We start from the raw sequence: 17,873 nt of genomic DNA on the forward strand, positions 1-17,873 counted from the left end.
AGCACATTTCTAGCCTTCAGGGTTGAGTACTGGCCCTGCAGGATCTTCATTACAGCTCCATTGCCTGCCTGTGGCTAGGTTAATTCCATCCTACCCACCTTTGTTTAATTCCTCTCTACAAGCCCATTATTTGGGTGTTGTGCATTGATAGAGAATTCTGCTAAATTGAGTGTCTTGAGCTCTGGGATGAAATAACTTCTCACTAGACTGTAAAACTTCAAAATAAGTCTAGACTTGGCAAGTTTAACTTCTTCTTTTCGAGAAGGCTCATTCTGGTTTAATTCTTAAAGCATTTCATTTGTTGGGAACTTTGCCATGGGCAGCATCATGAATTAAAATCTCATACATAAGTTCTATGATTGTCTAGAACTCTTCTCATCCAGAAGGGTCCCAAATGCCCTATTCATAAGGGGTGTCTACACTTGTGGCAGTGTGTAGAGTACAGAAATTGCACACCCAGCTAGCCACAGGTCTGAATAGCAGTGCAGACAGTGATGCACTGCCTTGCTGAGTAGAGTACAGACACGCTAGAACCCTAGGGCAGGTGTAGGCAACCTATGGCACGCGTGCCGAAGGCGGCACGCGAGCTGACTTTCAGTGGCACTCACGCTGCCCGGGTCCTGGCCACCTGTCCAGGGGGCTCTGCATTTTAACTTAATTTTAAATGAAGCTTCTTAAACATTTTAAAAACCTTATTTACTTTACATACAACAATAGTTTAGTTATATATTATAGACTTATAGAAAGAGAACTAAAAATGTTAAAATGTATTACTGGCACACGAAACCTTAAATTAGAGTGAATAAATAAAGACTCGGCACACCACGTCTGAAAGGTTGCCGACCCCTGCCCTAGGGTATATATCCTACACAGCTCTCTACCTGCCCAAGCAGTGACTTCCCATATCTACGCTGCTGTTTTTAGCAGTGTAGTGTCCCACTGCTGGAGCCTCCCCCCCCACCCCATCCTGATTTTTCACACTGACTATCTGGTCACCCTACTTGAACCGTGCTTTTTAGTATGCTTTAGATGCTATATATTTATTTTTATTTTAAGTAAGGTCAGGGGACATACCTCCAAAAGCCAAGCAATTCCAAATTTAACTAATGCCAGCGCTCCCTCCTCCCTGAAGTGTAGGCATCAAGGATGAGCTGCAAGCATTAGGGTCCCAATCCTGCTGCCCTAACATGAGACTATTCCCTTTGGCTTCATTGGGAGGCTTGACTCTTAAGAACCACTAGAAGAGGTATAGATTGGAATTTCTTGTCTTGTTGTATTACTACTTCCAAAACACACAACTTAAATTGAAAATTTTAGGGAGAAATACTTATGGTATAGTGGAAAGAGCAAAATGTTTAATTTCAAAGCACTGTTATCTTCCTGGATTTGTGATCTATTAATAAGCATCTGATTCACGACGGGGGGGGGGGGTCACTTTGTCTACATGTTTTATTTCCTTTCTCTTCATTTCCCCCCCCCATCTCCTTTTAAATTATTTCTCAGGCTATTCCTGCCAGCTTAAATTGGTCTTCAAAATGAGTACAAAGGGAGTATCTCTCTTCCATTGTAGTGGCTACACTTTTAATGTTAAGATCTCTGTGGCACCAAAAGAAACGTTTCTCTAAGACTTTATGTAAAACACTAGCAAAGGTTCCTATCTGAAGAACAGCTATTTTAAGAGAACCTATATAGGAGTCATAATATCATACACACTTTCTTATTGCAACTCTAAGGAAAGCTACTTTTTTAGTGATATGATCTGACTTTTCAAGCCTTGATCGCATAGGAGTTCATGTCTGACCTTTAATTTTATGGGTCTTAGTATTTTAAATGAGACATTTTGAAAAAGCATGTAATGTAATAAGATCACTTGGATTCAGCTCTCACAAGCTAAGTAAGGATGGCCTGGGTCAGAGCTCTTATGAGAGACCTTCAAAGAGAACCCAGTGTACTGAAGGAAGTGGTAGTAATGCAACTGGATGCAGTCTTCTGAGTTAGTATTGAGCCAGTGACCTGCTGTAGTGTTCAGGTGAACCACTTGATGTACCATCTCTTGGATGAAATGAGGTCCTGATGTATTGTCTCTAGAGATGATCTGGGTTTTCACAGGAATAGGGAAGTTAACTCTTTTGTCTTGGTCAAATTCCAGTTGGTATCTAAGTCCCAGAGAGCATCTTTCTTTCTGATAAACATGTGGAGGGGAGAGTGAGATTTCAGTTGATATTTTAAAACCACATGTTCTCTACTACCGCCTTCCTAATCCACTTGGACCTTTGTTTGCCTAGCCCCAGCAATTTACAAATTATTCCACTTCCTGTCCTAAAATTATATTGGGTAGTGTTCTAGGTTAAACAGCTGCCACCTTCCACTCGAGAGATGGCTGCACTTCAGTGGCATGCTGAGTGATATGTAGGTGTGAGATTTTCTTCTCTGGTTTGAGAGCTCAGCTATCTATTATCCTATAAAGATGTGCTGTAAAGCAAATAATTCCTCTTTATGATGTACAAAAGCAACTTACAAAAACGCAAGTTATTTTTCTACTTTTTATATTAGAAAAGTAAGTCCTGACTTGTGCCTTTTTCTCTTCCCTTCCCTCCCCTCCCCTTGAGGATTTTGGCAATCTTTGGATGGCCTGAATTGTGACATGACTGCTGGAGGCTGAAACTAAGATGGTCGCTGTCCAAACTCTTAGTACTATAGGAGGAGGTGAAGGGTGTTGAGTATTAGGCTGGGAAAGCTTCAGCTCAGATTTCCACACCCACATGCAATATCCCAGTCCAGGTCCTCCCAAAGATTGCCACCTTTCACCAGGCCCTAACCTGTTTTGACCATAAAAATAGCACGTAGAAAACCTTTTGTTTGGTATGGGAGCTTTGTACGTTTTACAGCAGCAGTAATGGGCATATTTCCCCCCCATTTTAGTGAGTTATTGGTTCAAATGGGCAGAAATGCTGTTTAACTGAGTGAGCGTTGCCAGACCTTTCCAGTTACCCTGCTGTGATTTGGATGCTCTCCCTGTCGTTTCTGGCCCAAAAAGCCCTTTTGATCTGCAACTACAGTAGCAGGGTCTTGGACTGTTAGAACCTTAAGTCCACGGAAGCCTAATCTATAAGGGAAAGTAACTAGCCCATCCAGTTGACACCCCATTGTGGATGTTTTACTCTTGCCTAGTTATTTCTTGGACGACAAACTCTTCATCATCGGTAACGTGTCCTCTGTTTTAAGTGCAATGAACACTTGCATCACTACAGTAACAAAGATGGAGGTAGGTGAACAAGACAGCAGTGTTGGGGCTTTATCCTTCAGCTTGGTATCTTCTCCTTGGTCTTCAGCGTCTTATCATTGCCAGATGTACTTAAAAGCTTAGCAGCTGCGAGGAAGAGACATTTAGCAGCAAGCATTGTTTCAAAAGCTGTGGCATTATCTACATTTTCTGTCTGGGGATGTCTTGCAGGTCTGTCTAGATCTTAGAGGGGTGTGTATATATGTTACTGCACCTACCAACTTTAAAATAAACTGAGGATCCCATTGGTGTAATTTGAATGAGCCAATCTTGAGGTACCCCATCCTCCCTCCCTCCCCCACCTCAGTACCACTGCTAATGTAGAACTGGAAAAATAATCCGAGCTGGCAAATAACTATGACTGATATCAGGAATAAAATAAGCTCCAGTTTATCTTTATTTCTCATCTCTGGATAGATGACTCTTACTGTGCTCCTGTAGCAGGTCTTGTTTTATCAGCCAACAAACCCCTCAACTGCATTCAACACAACAGCATTGCATTTTATTGCTTAAAGCTAGTGCTTAAGCTGCTAGGGCTAATATAGTTGCTAATGTGGTTTTAAAGCTAGCTTTCTAAGAGGATTGGTAGGTCACTAATAGTCTTGGGCTGTAGTAATATTAGCTTAAATCCAATATTACTTAAAAATCCAAGTAGGAGTATGAAATGTTGTGTTAAGGTTAAAAGTTGACACTGGTGCTCTGGCCTTGAATTGTCCCCTTTCTTATACCAGGCATTTAGGAGTAGGGAAGGAGCTGCCTTGAAGAGTTTTAAGCCTTAACTTTGTTGCTTTCCTTGTGTTGTACGGTTTGATGGCTTAAAGTAAACCTTGGCCTGAACACCAAAGTCTTGCCTTTTCTGAGTGACCAGTGATGATTGGATGCCTCAGTTTCTGGGTGCCCAACTTCACTCTGCAAAGGAGCTTGATTTCTTTTTCTGAGTTGGGTGCTCAGCATTTTCTGAAAATAGGGTCCTGTGTCTTCGTTGCAAATTGAGCACCCAAACTCCCTGGCCACCTCTGAAATTTGGGCCTACAGCTTTTAGCAGGACTGACTTCAGCATTGTAATGTCACTACATGTTTAAACGTAAAACCTCCGCAAACACCAGCTCAGGTAAATAGTGATTCATGGGAAATGCAGAGACCTGACAGTTCTGTGTCTTGAACCTATTTTTAGCATAAACAGCCACTTTTTCTCATTTTTTAAGTAGCATGTAGTATTAAGGTCTGACTTGTGTCCTGCCAGAGTGGGTGTCATAGGTTAAATTACTTGGATGTAGCTTGTGCTTAAAGCCCTGTGTAAATCATGATTGATTAAAGAAAGTTCCCGACAGTGTAAATGGCGAAGTACTGAGTTGTGCGCACTTTACAAAATTGAATGAATTTTACAGGTAAACGTCGTCCATTTCAAGGGCAAAATGACTTTTACAATGACTTTTACAAGTAGCTTGTAAAAGTCATTGTATCCCTGAAATGGACTAAGGTCACCTTTTTGTATTTGAAGAGTTTGTAGATACTTTCCTATAAAATACATTAAATTAAAATCATGGGGTGGGGCATTTTGACTGTTTTCAGGCGCTCTGTGAAATTGATTTACAGTGGGCACTACTCATGCTGCCTCGGTTTTCATGGAAGCTGCATGCTAGTGGTGTAAGATGTGTATTCCCTGAGCCAGCAGTGAGTTCAGCTGATAGCAGGCCGCGTCCTCTTGTTCCTAGTACCTAGTCCCTGGTTTCTAGCCATGTGGGCAGAACTGGTTGGTTTAAATAAATATCCCCCATGTCTGGGTTCTACCATGTGAAAAGTGCCACCTTACCAGGTGTAACTGGGTTTGTCAGTTCTCCTGCCACCTGGATCTCTGTGTGGGAAGACCTCCAAAGCTCATTACACCATGTGGGCCAACTCCCATATCCTTTACACTCAGTATCTGGGACAACGTGGGATAGGTTGCATGGGTGCTGGATGAATTTATGAAAGGGATTATGTAACACCGTTGCCTGAGATAGCCGGGGATTGGACTTGATGTCCCAGGCTGTCCCTACCAGTTGTATTTTCTTTAGCTTCCTAGGCTTTCCCAGAGTACATTGATCTAAGTATGGCTTTACAGTGCGGGAAATGAGAAAACTAATGCTGGTGCTCATGCTGAGTTCTGTTTGCTGTCAGTGTCAGGAGAGCTTGTCCGAACCTGCTTGCACGTAACCGTTCTTTGTAGTGCAAATACAGGAAAAAGGGATGTTAGTCTGAAATTTCCCCTTGGATGCTCAGGATGGATCTGTTGAGGAGATGGATCTGCACTCTTTTCCTGGTCTTAGTTTAAGAACACCGTTCTAACCTGTAAATGGTAGGCGTGACAAAGGTAATTCATAGTTTACTCCCATCAAAATCAATGGGAGTTAGGGCCTCTTTGAATCTGACCCTAAAGTGATTGTAAAAATGGCACTTTCTCACTCAACAGATCAGCTCATTGTTCTTTTAGCCTTGCAGGACCAACAAAGCAGAGTGCACACACTTCATCCTGTTCCTTTTTTGGGTATCAGTAAAAACTGTCTTACCAGGTTTCAGTCACTTATACCTGTGCAAACGTACTGGAAAGCATTGGGGGATTCCAAGGATATTCCGGAGTATGATTTGAAAGCAGTAAATTGCACAGATGTGGATAAGGGTTTAATTTGCCCTGCAGAATCTTTGACCAGTGGTGATGTGAGAAGAGCAGAAACCAGGCTGTTTTTCTTAGAGTACTTGCTCATGTTGATTCCATTCTAGGTGTGCGCATGCCCATGTGTGCAGTCATCGGAGATTTTTGCTTTAGTGGTATCCGTAGGGCCCACTGTGGTGCCCCCTACGCTCCATGCCACAGCATATCAGGCGCTGCTGGCCCTACGCCCTCTCAGTTCTTTCTTACCGCACGTGGTGGTCAGTCCAGTTGGAGCACCTCTGTCTCTTGCTTGGCAAGCAGCGGGCCAGTGGTTTTTCTCAGCCTTGTGCTTTTAGTTGTAAATAATTTTATTGTTTGTTAGTTAGTAACTAAGTAGCTGTTAAGTGTTCAGTTAGTTAGGGTCCCAACAGGGACTTTGCCACAGGCGCGGGCCAGGCCAGTCTCTGGGATTTAAGCCTTGCTCCATATGTAACAGCCTATGCCTGTTAGTGACCCACATGATAGTTGTTTGCAATGCCTCTGGGAATCCCATGTGAAGGAGTGTTGTCACATCTGTAAGAACTTTTGTCCTCAGATGCAGAGGGAGCGCAACATAGGACTCAGGGTCCTCCTGATGCAGGCTGCCCTGTCACATGTAGCCAAATGGTGGAGTTGCTATAGGGAAGGTTTGGGCCAGGGAAGGAGAGGTCCAAGCGGATTTCTACCTTTTACAAAGTAGTCCCATACTCTGAAATGTGAGACTGCCTTTTGAAAACAGGAACATGAAGCCTTGCCTCACAAACTCTGATCCCAAGGGAATGAGCATGAGTTTACTAAATGAGCCTTTATGCCTTTGGGCACATGACTTATAATATGAGTGGAACATGAGTCAAACATGGTAGAAACAATGCAAACTTTATGTAAGTCATTGTGAAGAAATACCATCTTGATGTATGCTGAGAGACTTATATAGACAGTCCTGTATTTCTTCCAGAACTCCCTATGTCAGGGCATGTCAGATCTATCTAATCTCTGATCAGGCACTGGATGTGATGTTCCTTGGCTAATGGCAAAAAGCCTAATGGTCCATAAATTAGTGGTGATTAGTCAGCCCTATTTAACGTGGCACACTCCAATGAGATGAAGGGTAATACAGAAATATCTCAGTCCACCTCAGAAACCCTCCTCCTGCTCCCGCAAACAAATTTTGTGCTTGCTAGCTGGGAACAGGCAGCTTCTTAAAGTGCATCCCAGTAGACTGGCAAACAAACCAACCCAGTGTGTGCACAGAAACCAATAACTGCTGAGTTACGGTGGTTTTTTATTTTATTTTATTTTTTTTAAAGGGGGCTCTAGGGCCTTGTTTTTAGAAATACCCATCAGGGCGGGGATTGTCCTCCTCTGTGTTTTGGAAAGTTCCTAACACATGGTGGGATACAATGGTACAATTTACTGCGTTGTAAATTGGACTCATTAAAATCCATGGGAGCTGCAGGTATTTGGCATTTTTTGGAAACCAGGCCCCTGGTCCTTTAAAGAGCATTTTTATAAATATATGCATGGGCTCAATTTTAAACTTTGGGGTTCCTAATAAAACGCCTATTCTGTATTTGGGCATTGTTGCTTGCTTACTTGGATGTCGTTTAGGTCCTTAAAACAGATAAGTGCCCAAATCCATGTTTGGGCACCCTAATTTAGATGTCATTTGAAATTTGTGTTTTTAATCTGTGGGTTCAATCCTGACGATTCAAGAATCCATCTCAACCTCCCAATTGACTTTGGGGGCAGGATCAGCCTGTTGAAAATCTACCTCTCCTGACTCTTCCTCTTGTCAGAATATCTGACGAAGGGGATCCCTTTGTGTATTTAAATTGCAAAATCGTGCTGCAGGCTGATAATAAAGCTGTATTTCAGGTTTGGAAAGCTAATGCATTTTGAATGCAAAGTGAAAACATACTGGCTGCATTCCTGCTTGAAAAGTGCGTGTGTGTGTGTACACAGGGTATATCACTTTAGGATCTACTGTATATACCCTACAGTATTGCTGACCCCAAATGTTCAAAAATCACGTCCGGCTCACACAAACTCATGAGATTGGCTTTAAAATTATGAAATTGTATAAAAAATAATAGATTTTTGGTTTTTTTGAGCCTTTAGGGTGCACTGGGGTCAAATTGTGAAGCTTTCTCCACAGACACGAGGGCTAGAAATTTACTTTTTCTTTAAGAATGAAGGCTGAAATCGCCACACATCCATTTGATGTTGGCAACATGCCATATCCAAGAGGGAAGAGCTGCCTTGTCTAGGCATTGTGATGCACGGTGCTTTTAAGGGGACAGCTCTCATTTCCCGGGGCTAAAATCCTGCGGAAAGCCCCTCTGCCCCACACCCTACTCTTGCAACCACTGCAGCTGGCTCACCCTATCTGGGATGACTCTTTTTTTTTATCCCCCTCTGCCCCTCCCTATTCCTGGGTTCCTCCCTCTGCCATGTCTGGCAGTGCCTGTACCCCATTCTTAACCTCATCTCCAAACCCCAGGCCCTGTTTTTTATTTTTTTGCCCCTGGGCCCCTCTCCTTCCCCTGCCTCCAGCTGTTGGACCCTCCTCTACATTCAGTTTGGCCCCTGCTCAGATTCTGCCCATCCCTCCCCTACAACTTGCCCATTTTACTCCCCAGGAACAGCTAGGAGCCCCTTGTCAGCCCAAAGGGGTGCAGAGTGAGGGCAGGGGTGATGTCGGCAGATCTCCCTGAGCATCCTCCGTTCACACCAGCAGGGTCAGTGACAAGTAACACAGAGCAGCAGATTGTATGGGGCAGCGGATGGAAATTTGACACGGGCTCCCGCATCCCTCTGTCCCCTCCCACTCCCCCGTCACTGGGCAGGCTGGCGTCACGCTCGCAGTAAACAATGGGACCTGGGGGCCAGCTTTCCTGGGCACAAGGCCGGGAGTCCTAGTCTGCTTATCTGGGAGCAGCCTGGGACAAAACCATGTCCCTGCAGCCAGGGTGTAACCAGAAAGCACGGTTCCTGGAGGGGGGTTTGGGATGGGAAGGTCCCTCTTACCTTCCCTCCAAGTGGTGCACTCTCTGGGAGCAGGTGGCTGGGTCCCAGGCAGGCTGGGGTCTCTCCACTGGGAGAGTCTCCTGGCAAGTGTTGGAATGTTACTCCTCAATATTAACCTCTCCTGGCTGCAACCAGGGCTCTGGGGACCCCAGCAGCAGGCTTGGGGATCTTGCAAGGAGTGTGGACTCCCCAAAGCGACCCTGAGTTACTTCAGCGAGTGCAATTCATTTCCTTCTTCCACTGGGACCGAGTGACCCTGGTGATCATTGAGTCCATCCCAGCACCTCCTGGTTTCTAGTGATCAAGCGATAGCACTGCAGCCACCCTGCGCCAGACCCTGCCACTTGGGGATTCCACATTCCCTGGGCACGGGGCTGACTGGCTTCTTCACAGGGGCTGGGGCTCCCGCCGTTGGCCCTGAGGCTGCCTGACTGCCAGAGTCCTGGCCACTGGGGCTGATGAACAGTGGGAGCTCGCCCAGGATTACTTAAAAAATAAAAAATAAAAATTGAGATTTGACATTTGAGAGCTCTTTTGTGAGATCATACGTCGGGCTTAATTTTACTTACAAATTGTGTCAATCACAAGGAATTCGAGAGAGTTGGCACGTCTGCCCCTGACTCTCATGTTGATTAAGATTAGGGGCCTGGAGCCCGAAATAAATCAGCTGATCTTGACAGGAGCTGTCTTGTCACTTCTGCTCATGTATGCAATGTAATGTTGCCTTTGGCCGGATAGCTTTTGCACAAAGCTGGTTAGGTTATCAAAGGTAGGTGAGGAGAGGCGATCTGCACAGGGATTATTTCTCCCTCCTTCCACCTGCCCTGGCATGCTTGTGGGGAGAGGGCTGCAGTTGACTGAATTTGCCTTACAGTTGGATACTGGGCATTTCATAATCCCACCTTCTAAACAAACTTGTTTTCCAGTACTTCTACGTGTCTGGTAGCTTTTCGGTAATGGGTAGTTCTATATCTTCAGTTCACATTTGCCCTGGCCATTAAATTACTCTCCTCTTTTCCCATCCCCCTGCAAATCTTCAGCTTCCTTGGCCCCCTGAGATTTTGATGAATAAACAAGATCTGGATCTTTGTGACTGCAGTGTCAATTGGGAGGCCCTCAAATTTGGAGTAACTTTGTCAGTGCAGTTACAGCTAACTTTCCCCAGTGTCTGTGATCAGACTCTGGCCCCTTAAAAGGGGGAAATGGCAGCTGGCAGTAGAAACTTGCAGGTGCGGTTATGTTTCTGATGAGACATTTTATTTTGTTTCTCTTATTTGCACATCTGTATAACCTGACTACAGTAAAGTTTAGGTTTACTTTAAGATCTGCGGATTCCAGGTCTCTTCCATCTTTAACTATTGAAATCCTGTTCGTAGGTTATTTGCCCAATGGTATTCACGCAGTGGAAGCAATGCTGGCTGCTGCGAGTATTGGTGCTATTTGGAGTTCAACTTCGCCTGATTTTGGAATTAACGTAAGTAATCTCAGTATTGCCCATTCCACGGAACCCTGCCTAGTGCAGATGGTGGTTAGATCTGGGATGCATCTGTTTAGAGTGGACTGAAGATGTACGTGTTCCATTTGTTTACTGCTTCTGCCATCTTGTGGCAAAACCCCAGAAACTAGATTTCCTTCCCAACTTGAGCAAGGAAACTGATTAGGCTGAGACTTTTCAAACTGCCATGGAATCTGGAAGCCCAGTTTCCATTAATTAAAACAAACTAGGTGTTCAAGTCCATGAGACGGTTTTGAAAGTTTCAGCTTTAAATTGCTCATTTCCAAATCAAGCCTGGGTTGGTAGTGTGCAATAGTTGTTGCTGTCTGACTGCTCGTTTGCCATGTTACATGAATTGGTGCTTAATTCACTCCATAGAGAACAGATCACAACAAGCACCAAGTGGCACCACTTGGTGACCAAGTGGCAGGCCAAAGATTGAATAGGCTATGGAAATTGACAGTCTTCCTGGTGTCAAGGTGGCCTCTCCAGAATGACTCCAGCACATCAACATTGTAAGAATATACTGTGGATGGTATGAGACCCCTTCCTGACCTCATCTCTCAATCAATTTATGCCCTGAAACATGCAGATCAATAGCCCTTATGCTAGCTAGGATAGCTTACAACTGCAGAAGCTATTCCTATTCGTAGATCTAATCGTTTTTTGAATTATACTGAGCTATTTGCCTGCAATATTCACTGCCACGGAATGGTTTTGCAAGTGTTTATATGACAAAAGAAAAACCAGTATCTACTTTCTTCCAGTTTTTTTTCCCTTCTGGTTTTACTTTTATCCTGTTATTGTAGAATCCTAGAAGATTAGGGTTGGAAGAGACCTCAGGAGGTCATCTAGTCCAACCTCCTGCTCAAAGCAGGACCAATCCCAACTAAATCATCCCAGCCAGGGCTTTGTCAAGCCTGGCCTTAAATCCTCTAAGGATGGAGATTCCACCACCTCCCTAGGTGCTTCACCACCCTTCTAGTGAAATAGTTTTTCCTAATATCCAACCTAGACCTCGCCCACTGCAGCTTGAGACCATTGCTCCTTGTTCTGTCATCTGCCACCACTGAGAACAGCCTAGCTCCATCCTCTTTGGTTAAAGGCTTCTGTCAAATCCCCCCTCACTCTTCTCTTCCCAGAGAATAATTAGCTGCAGGATGGGACCAAGAACCATGAATCCAAATGCTAAAAAAAACCCACTGGCCCTTCTATTGGGAGAAAGAAGGAACTCTTTTTGGTAGATGGTCCTTCCCTATATCAGAGCTGCTCATCTTCCAGAGGGCTGACATTTGAGCATTAGTATTAAGGATTTTGAAGTTAAGTAGCAAGACTGTGGTTTTCAAAGTGATGTACAGAACTTTAGTTTTAAACGATCAAGGATGTCACATAGAGATCCCACATCTAGAAGAAGCAACAAGAGAATGTAGCCAGGATTGCAATGATCTTCATGTGCCTGCCAAACAGTAACTAGTGCCATTAAGTGTTGTTGCAGAGGATAGAAGTCAGGCCAAGACTTCTCACACCAATCTCCTTTGGGAGGTGCTCTGAAAGCTAACAAGTAGCCAGTTTCTAACCACTTTGCTGTCTCAGCTTCTGTGCCACAGCAGAATCCTGTGGCTTTCTAGTGCTAAGTGCTATATCTTGCACTCTGCCTCATGTTTGTAAACGGCTTGGAAATCTTTGGCTGGAAGGAGCTGAATGAATGTGAAGTATTATCTAGGATAGGATATCTAAGACACCCCCCTGTGTTGGGCTTGGCCCTTTCTCCCTTTATTTTGCACACCAGCTGCTTAGTTTCACCTTCCTTTTTCCATCTGATTGAGGAATGGCTCGGGCAGTACACAACTTGCTTGTGACCTCTCCAGGAGCTTGCAGTTAATACTTTGTCATTCTCTTGTGCTCTTCCTCTGACGAGCTTTAGAGGCATTGTTGAATTAAGTCTCAGGACACCCCTTTGAGATGAGTATCAACCCCATTTTACAGGTGAGGAAACTGAGGCACGGAGATCAAGGGACTTGCCCAAGGTTGCTCAGGAAGCCTGCTGCAGAGTCAGTGTTAGAACCCATATCTCTTGCTTCAGTCTGGTGCTTTAACACTGCCTTAATGAGCAGGAGTTTATTGGCTATTCACCTGAGTCTAACCAAGTTTGGAGCTTTCTGCAGCACCAGACCCCTGTCTTTTCTATTGACTCCTTTATTCCTTTTAAGGGAATTATTACAAGAGATCCTCCTTTTTGTTTCCTCAAGGAGGTGAATCACTGAGACACCAGCAGGGCTTGTGCAGTTGGCAGCTTAGGGGTGTGCTTTTGTCTATCAGAAATGCAAACCCAGCTGCGACAAAATAGATGAACCTCTTCTTACTTCTGTGGGTTGCCAGTGACTTTGAACACAGTATCTTAGTGGGTGTCTAGAACTAAATGCCTTTGCCTGGACAGGTGTCTTTCTCAAACACAGTCCATATGCTTTCTGGGTTCTGATTTTATTTAACCTAGAAATGAACAATAATGAAACATAAAGTTCAGTTCAAACCTTCCTCTGGGGATTGGCCCATCCTAGTGCCCAAACTCCAGTTCCTCTCTAAAGAGCAACTCTGCATATATAAAGTTATTTATTTGTTTGCCTATCATCTAACTCAGTGACTTAGCAGAACCCCTTTAACTCTTTCCCAGTAGGATCAACATCTGCCAACAGGGTGAGGTGTTTCAGGCTAACATGGCTGATAAAAATGTAGGGCTGGAAGGGACCTCAGGAGGTCATCTAGTCCAACCCCCTGCTCAAAGCAGGACCAATCCCCAACTAAATCATCCCAGCCAGGGCTTTGTCAAGCCTGACCTTAAAAACCTCTAAGGAAGGAGATTCCACCACCTTCCTGGGTAACCCATTCCAGTGCTTCACCACCCTCCTAGTGAAAGTTTTTCCTAATATCCAACCTAAACATCCCCCACTGCAATTTGAGACCATTGCTCCTTGTTCTGTCATCTACCACCACTGAGAACAGTCTAGATCCATCCTCTTTGGACTCCCCTTTCAGGTAGTTGAAAGCAGCTATCAAATCCCCCCTCATTCTTCTCTTCTGCAGACTAAACAATCCCAGTTCCCTCAGCCTCTCCTCATAAGTCATGTGCTCCAGCCCCCTAATCATTTTTGTTGCCCTCAGTGGACATAAAGAGCAATTGATAACTCTTCTTTAAAAGAGCCCTTAATCTATTTGACAACTGTTATCAGGTTCTCTCCCACCCTCCGAGTAATTTTCTCAAGTCTAAACATGCCCAGTTTTTTTTAACCTTTCCTCATAGGTCAGGTTTTCTAAACCTTTTATTACTAGAGTCCTGCAAATCTGTGGATAACCACATCAGCGGATGCAGATATCCGCTGATCATTTTTGTGGATAGTGGATCAGATACAACTGCGCAGGGCTCTACTCACTGGCAGTGCCTGGCCAGCGGTGTCCGGTTCAGGCAGCCCATGGGGCACAGAGCGCTTGGGGCCTGGGGCTCGGCAGCAGGTTGGAGTCGGGGCTGTCTAGCATCAGCTTGCTGCACCGCTTCCTGTCCAGCAGTGCCAGCATCCCCACCATGGCCCGGCCCGGCAGCACTGGCTGGGCTTCCAGTCCCGGGCCTCGCCTGCCAGCTCCTGGGCAGTAGGACTGGCCTGCAGCCACGGGGATTGGAGCGGGTGGTGCCCCACCCGTCTGCCACACTCTGATGCAACATGTGCTGCTGACGCTGTGTGCCATCACTCGTGAGCCCCGGGCAGCAGAACGTGATGCAATGCCCCTTCCCCTCCACTCCTCCCCACCCCATGTCATCCCTCCTCAAGACCTCACCCCTGCACTGCCCCTTACCTCCAGTCCTCACCCTCGTGCTGCCTCTTCCCCACAAGACTCCACTCGCTCCTGCCTCCCTTCCCCTCCTGCCTATCACCATCCCTTGTGAGACCGCTCGCTGATGCGGATATAGATAAAGGACAGCTAGCAGGTCGGATTGCGGGTTGATCCTGACGGATCCACGTTTTTGTATCTGCGCAGGGCTCTATTACTTCCATTTCTCTGGGCTTCTCTAATTAGTCCATATCTTTCTTAGTGTGGCCCTCACAACTGAACACGGCACTCCAGCTGATGCCTCACCAGCACCAAGTAGAGTGGGACAATTATCTAGCATGTCTTACATCTGACACTCCTATTAATATACCCCAGAATGAAATTAGCCTTCTTTTCAACTGTTTATATTTGCCTTTTTTTGCAACTGCGGTACACTGACTCAATTTGTGATCCACTATAACCCCCAGATCCTTTTTAGCAGTACTACCACCTAGCCAGTTATTCCCCATTGTGTAGTTCTACATTTGAATTTTTCCTTCTGAAGTATAGTACTTTGCACTTGTCTTTTATTGAATTTCATCTTGTTGAAGTCTGACTAGTTATCCAATTTGTCGGTCATTTTGAATTCTAATCCTGTGCTCCAAAGTGCTTGCAACCCCTCTCAGCTTAATGTCCTCTGCAAATTTTAGGAGCATATTTTTCATTGTGTTATCCAAGTCATTAATGAAAATACTGAATAGTACTGGATGTAGAACAGACCCCAGCAGTATCTCATTAGATTCATTTTTCTGTCTCCCCTCCCCACCCCCTCCAGTTTGACAGCAAACCATTGATAACTACTCTTTGAATATAGTCTTGCAACCTGTTGTGCGCTTACCTTGTAATACCTTCATCTAGGCCACTCTTCACTCATTTTGCTTATGAGAATGTCATGTGGAACAGTGTCAAAAGCCTTATTAAAATCAAGATCTATCCAGTCTACAGCTTCCCTTCCCGTCCCATCCACTTGGCCAGTAACCCTGTCAAAGAAGGGAATTAAGTTTGGCGAGTGCTCTCTTCTCCCCCCCCCCCCCCCCCGACAAATCTATGTTGGCTATTATTTATAACCCTCTTGTCCTCTAGGTACTTACTAATTGTTTAATATGTTCCAGGTAGTTGGGTTGACTGGTCTGTAATTCCTGAGGTCCCTTTTTTCTCCTATGTTTGCCCTTCTCCTGTTCTCTGGGACCTCGCCCATCCTCCATGAGTTCTCAAAGATAATGGCTAATGGTTCTAAAATTGTTTCAGCTAGTTCCTTAAGTATCCTAGGGTGCCTTTCATCAAGTCCTGCTGACTTGACTACATCTAGCTTATTTAGCTATTCTTTAACTTGTTCTTGCCCTATTTTTGGCTTGCATTGCTTCCCCCTTGTTAATAATTGCCACCTGTGTGTAGGGGAGAGGAAGTTTCTAGTTAAAGATGTGCATGTAGAAACTGAGCAACACTGCCATAAGATCACTTGCTAATGTCATAGTCGCTAATCTAATTCATCTTTAGTCTGGGCTGCAGGTTGGTTTTCCAGTAACATAGAAGGCACTTCTGATTTTGGCCTTTTGAATTTTGATGCACAGAGCCATGTTGAGTAACTATTGATCAGCTTGTGTTTGTAACTGCCTATCACTTTATCACAAGTCCTGACCGGCAATCTAGTAGGTGGGGCTCTCCTATATAAAATCCTATTGTAAGTATTCAGTTTTTGGGTGGAAGCTGTTTGTCTTCGCAGAATGAAACTGCTGCATAGAAAACACTAAAATGATCATGACATCACAGTTCTCACTTGGCACCTTTTGAGCAAGTTGTGATCTTCATTTTCTTATCCACTTTAAGGCATAAACCCCAATCTTATGGGATTGGAAACTCTCTAGCACATCATGAGCCATACTAGATGCAAACCACAATGGTAATACAGGAATATTGAGTCCCTGTTCATTCTTACAAGATTTTTAGATTGAAAGTGTTATGGGGCAGGGACTGTTGCTTGTTATATTCATATTGTAGAAACCACAATGGGGACCAACCTGGTTAAGTGATTTAGATGTTACTGCAATATAAATGGTTAGTAATCATAGAACTGGAAGGGACCTCGAGACGTCATCTAGTCCAGTCTCCTGCACTCATAGCAGGATTAAGTATTATCTAGACCATCCCTGACAGGTGTTTGTCCAACCTGCTCTTAAAAATCCCCAATGATGGAGATTCCACAACCTCCCTAGGCAATTTATTCGAGTGCTTGACCATTCTGACAGGAAGTTTTTCCTAATGTCCGACCTAAACCACCCTTGCTGCAACTTAAGTCCATTGCTTCTTGTCCTATCCTCAGAGGTTAAGAAGAACAATTTTTCTCCCTCCTCCTTGTAACAACCTTCTATGTACTTGTAAACTGTTATCATGTCCCCTCTGTCTTCTCTTCTCCAGACTAAACAAACCCAAGTTTTTTCAATCTACCCTCATAGATCATGTTTTCTAGACCTTTAATCATTTTTGTTGCTCTTCTCTGGACTTTCTCCAATGTGTCCACATCTTTCCTGAAATGTGGCACCCAGAACTGGACACAGTACTCCAATTGAAGCCTAATCAGCATGGAGTAAAGCAGAAGAATTACTTCTCGTGTCTTGCTTACAGTACTCCTGCTAATACATCCCAGAATGTTTGTTTGCTTTTTTTTGCAACGGAGTTACACTGTTGACTCCTGTTTTAGCTTGTGATCCACTATGAACCCTAGATCCCTTTCCACAGTGCTTCTTCCTAGGCAGTCATTTCCCATTTTGTCTGTGTGCCACTGATTGTTCCTTCCTAAGTGGAGTACTTTACATTTTGTTCTTATTGAATTTCATCATATTTACTTTAGACCATTTCTCCAGTTTGTCCAGATCATTTTAATTTTAATCCTATCCTCCAAAGCACTTGCAACCCCTCCCTGCTTGGAATCGTCCACAAACTTTATAACTGTACTCTCTGTGCCATTATCTAAATCATTGATGAAGATATTGAACAGAACCAGACCCAGAATGAAGCTCTGCAGATGGCTAAAAGTATCGCACTGTTGTAGTGCTCAATAGGTACTAGAGTGCACCAGAATTCCATTTTCTTGTTGAAAAAGCAATCTTTTGTGCAATATGATTATAAAACCTCTACACCTTGTAATGACCAATCTGTTCTACAGATATTTTCTGCTTGGTCTGAAAATGAGTATTTTCTTTGCAGTGTCATTTGATCTTTCATCTGGGGGAAGAGTGTTCATTTTACTTGTTCTACAATGTACAAATGTGTTTCTCTCCATGCTGATGGGCTATTTTCAGTGCCTAGTTTTATTAAGTTTTTGTGATATTTTTTTTTTTAACCAGGCTTAGCCTTGGGATATCTGTACCATCAATATCACTTATGGTTCTTCTGTTAGTCAAAGGCTGGCAAGTATGAGGGGGTAGCCGTGTTAGTCTGTATCTACAAAAACAAGGAGTCTGGTGGCACCTTAAAGACTAACAGATTTATTTGGGCATAAGCTTTCGTGAGTAAAAACCTCACTTCTTCGGATGCAT

The 17,873-nt window shown here is 44.2% G+C and overlaps 1 protein-coding gene across 1 annotated transcript in view; it reads left to right on the top strand.

Moving 5' to 3' along the window:
* The window catches only part of AACS (acetoacetyl-CoA synthetase), a 60,910-nt gene that overhangs the window by 11,657 nt on the left and 31,380 nt on the right, over positions 1-17,873 (top strand). Inside the window, exon 5 of the mRNA XM_026657016.2 lies at positions 10,358-10,459. Within this exon, the coding sequence (XP_026512801.1) occupies positions 10,358-10,459 (102 nt within the window). The remainder of the gene's footprint in view (positions 1-10,357; positions 10,460-17,873) is intronic.

The sequence above is a fragment of the Terrapene carolina genome, unplaced genomic scaffold (genome assembly GCF_002925995.2).
Source record: "Terrapene carolina triunguis isolate 2854851 unplaced genomic scaffold, T_m_triunguis-2.0 Scaffold234, whole genome shotgun sequence".
Lineage (NCBI taxonomy): Eukaryota > Metazoa > Chordata > Testudines > Emydidae > Terrapene > Terrapene triunguis.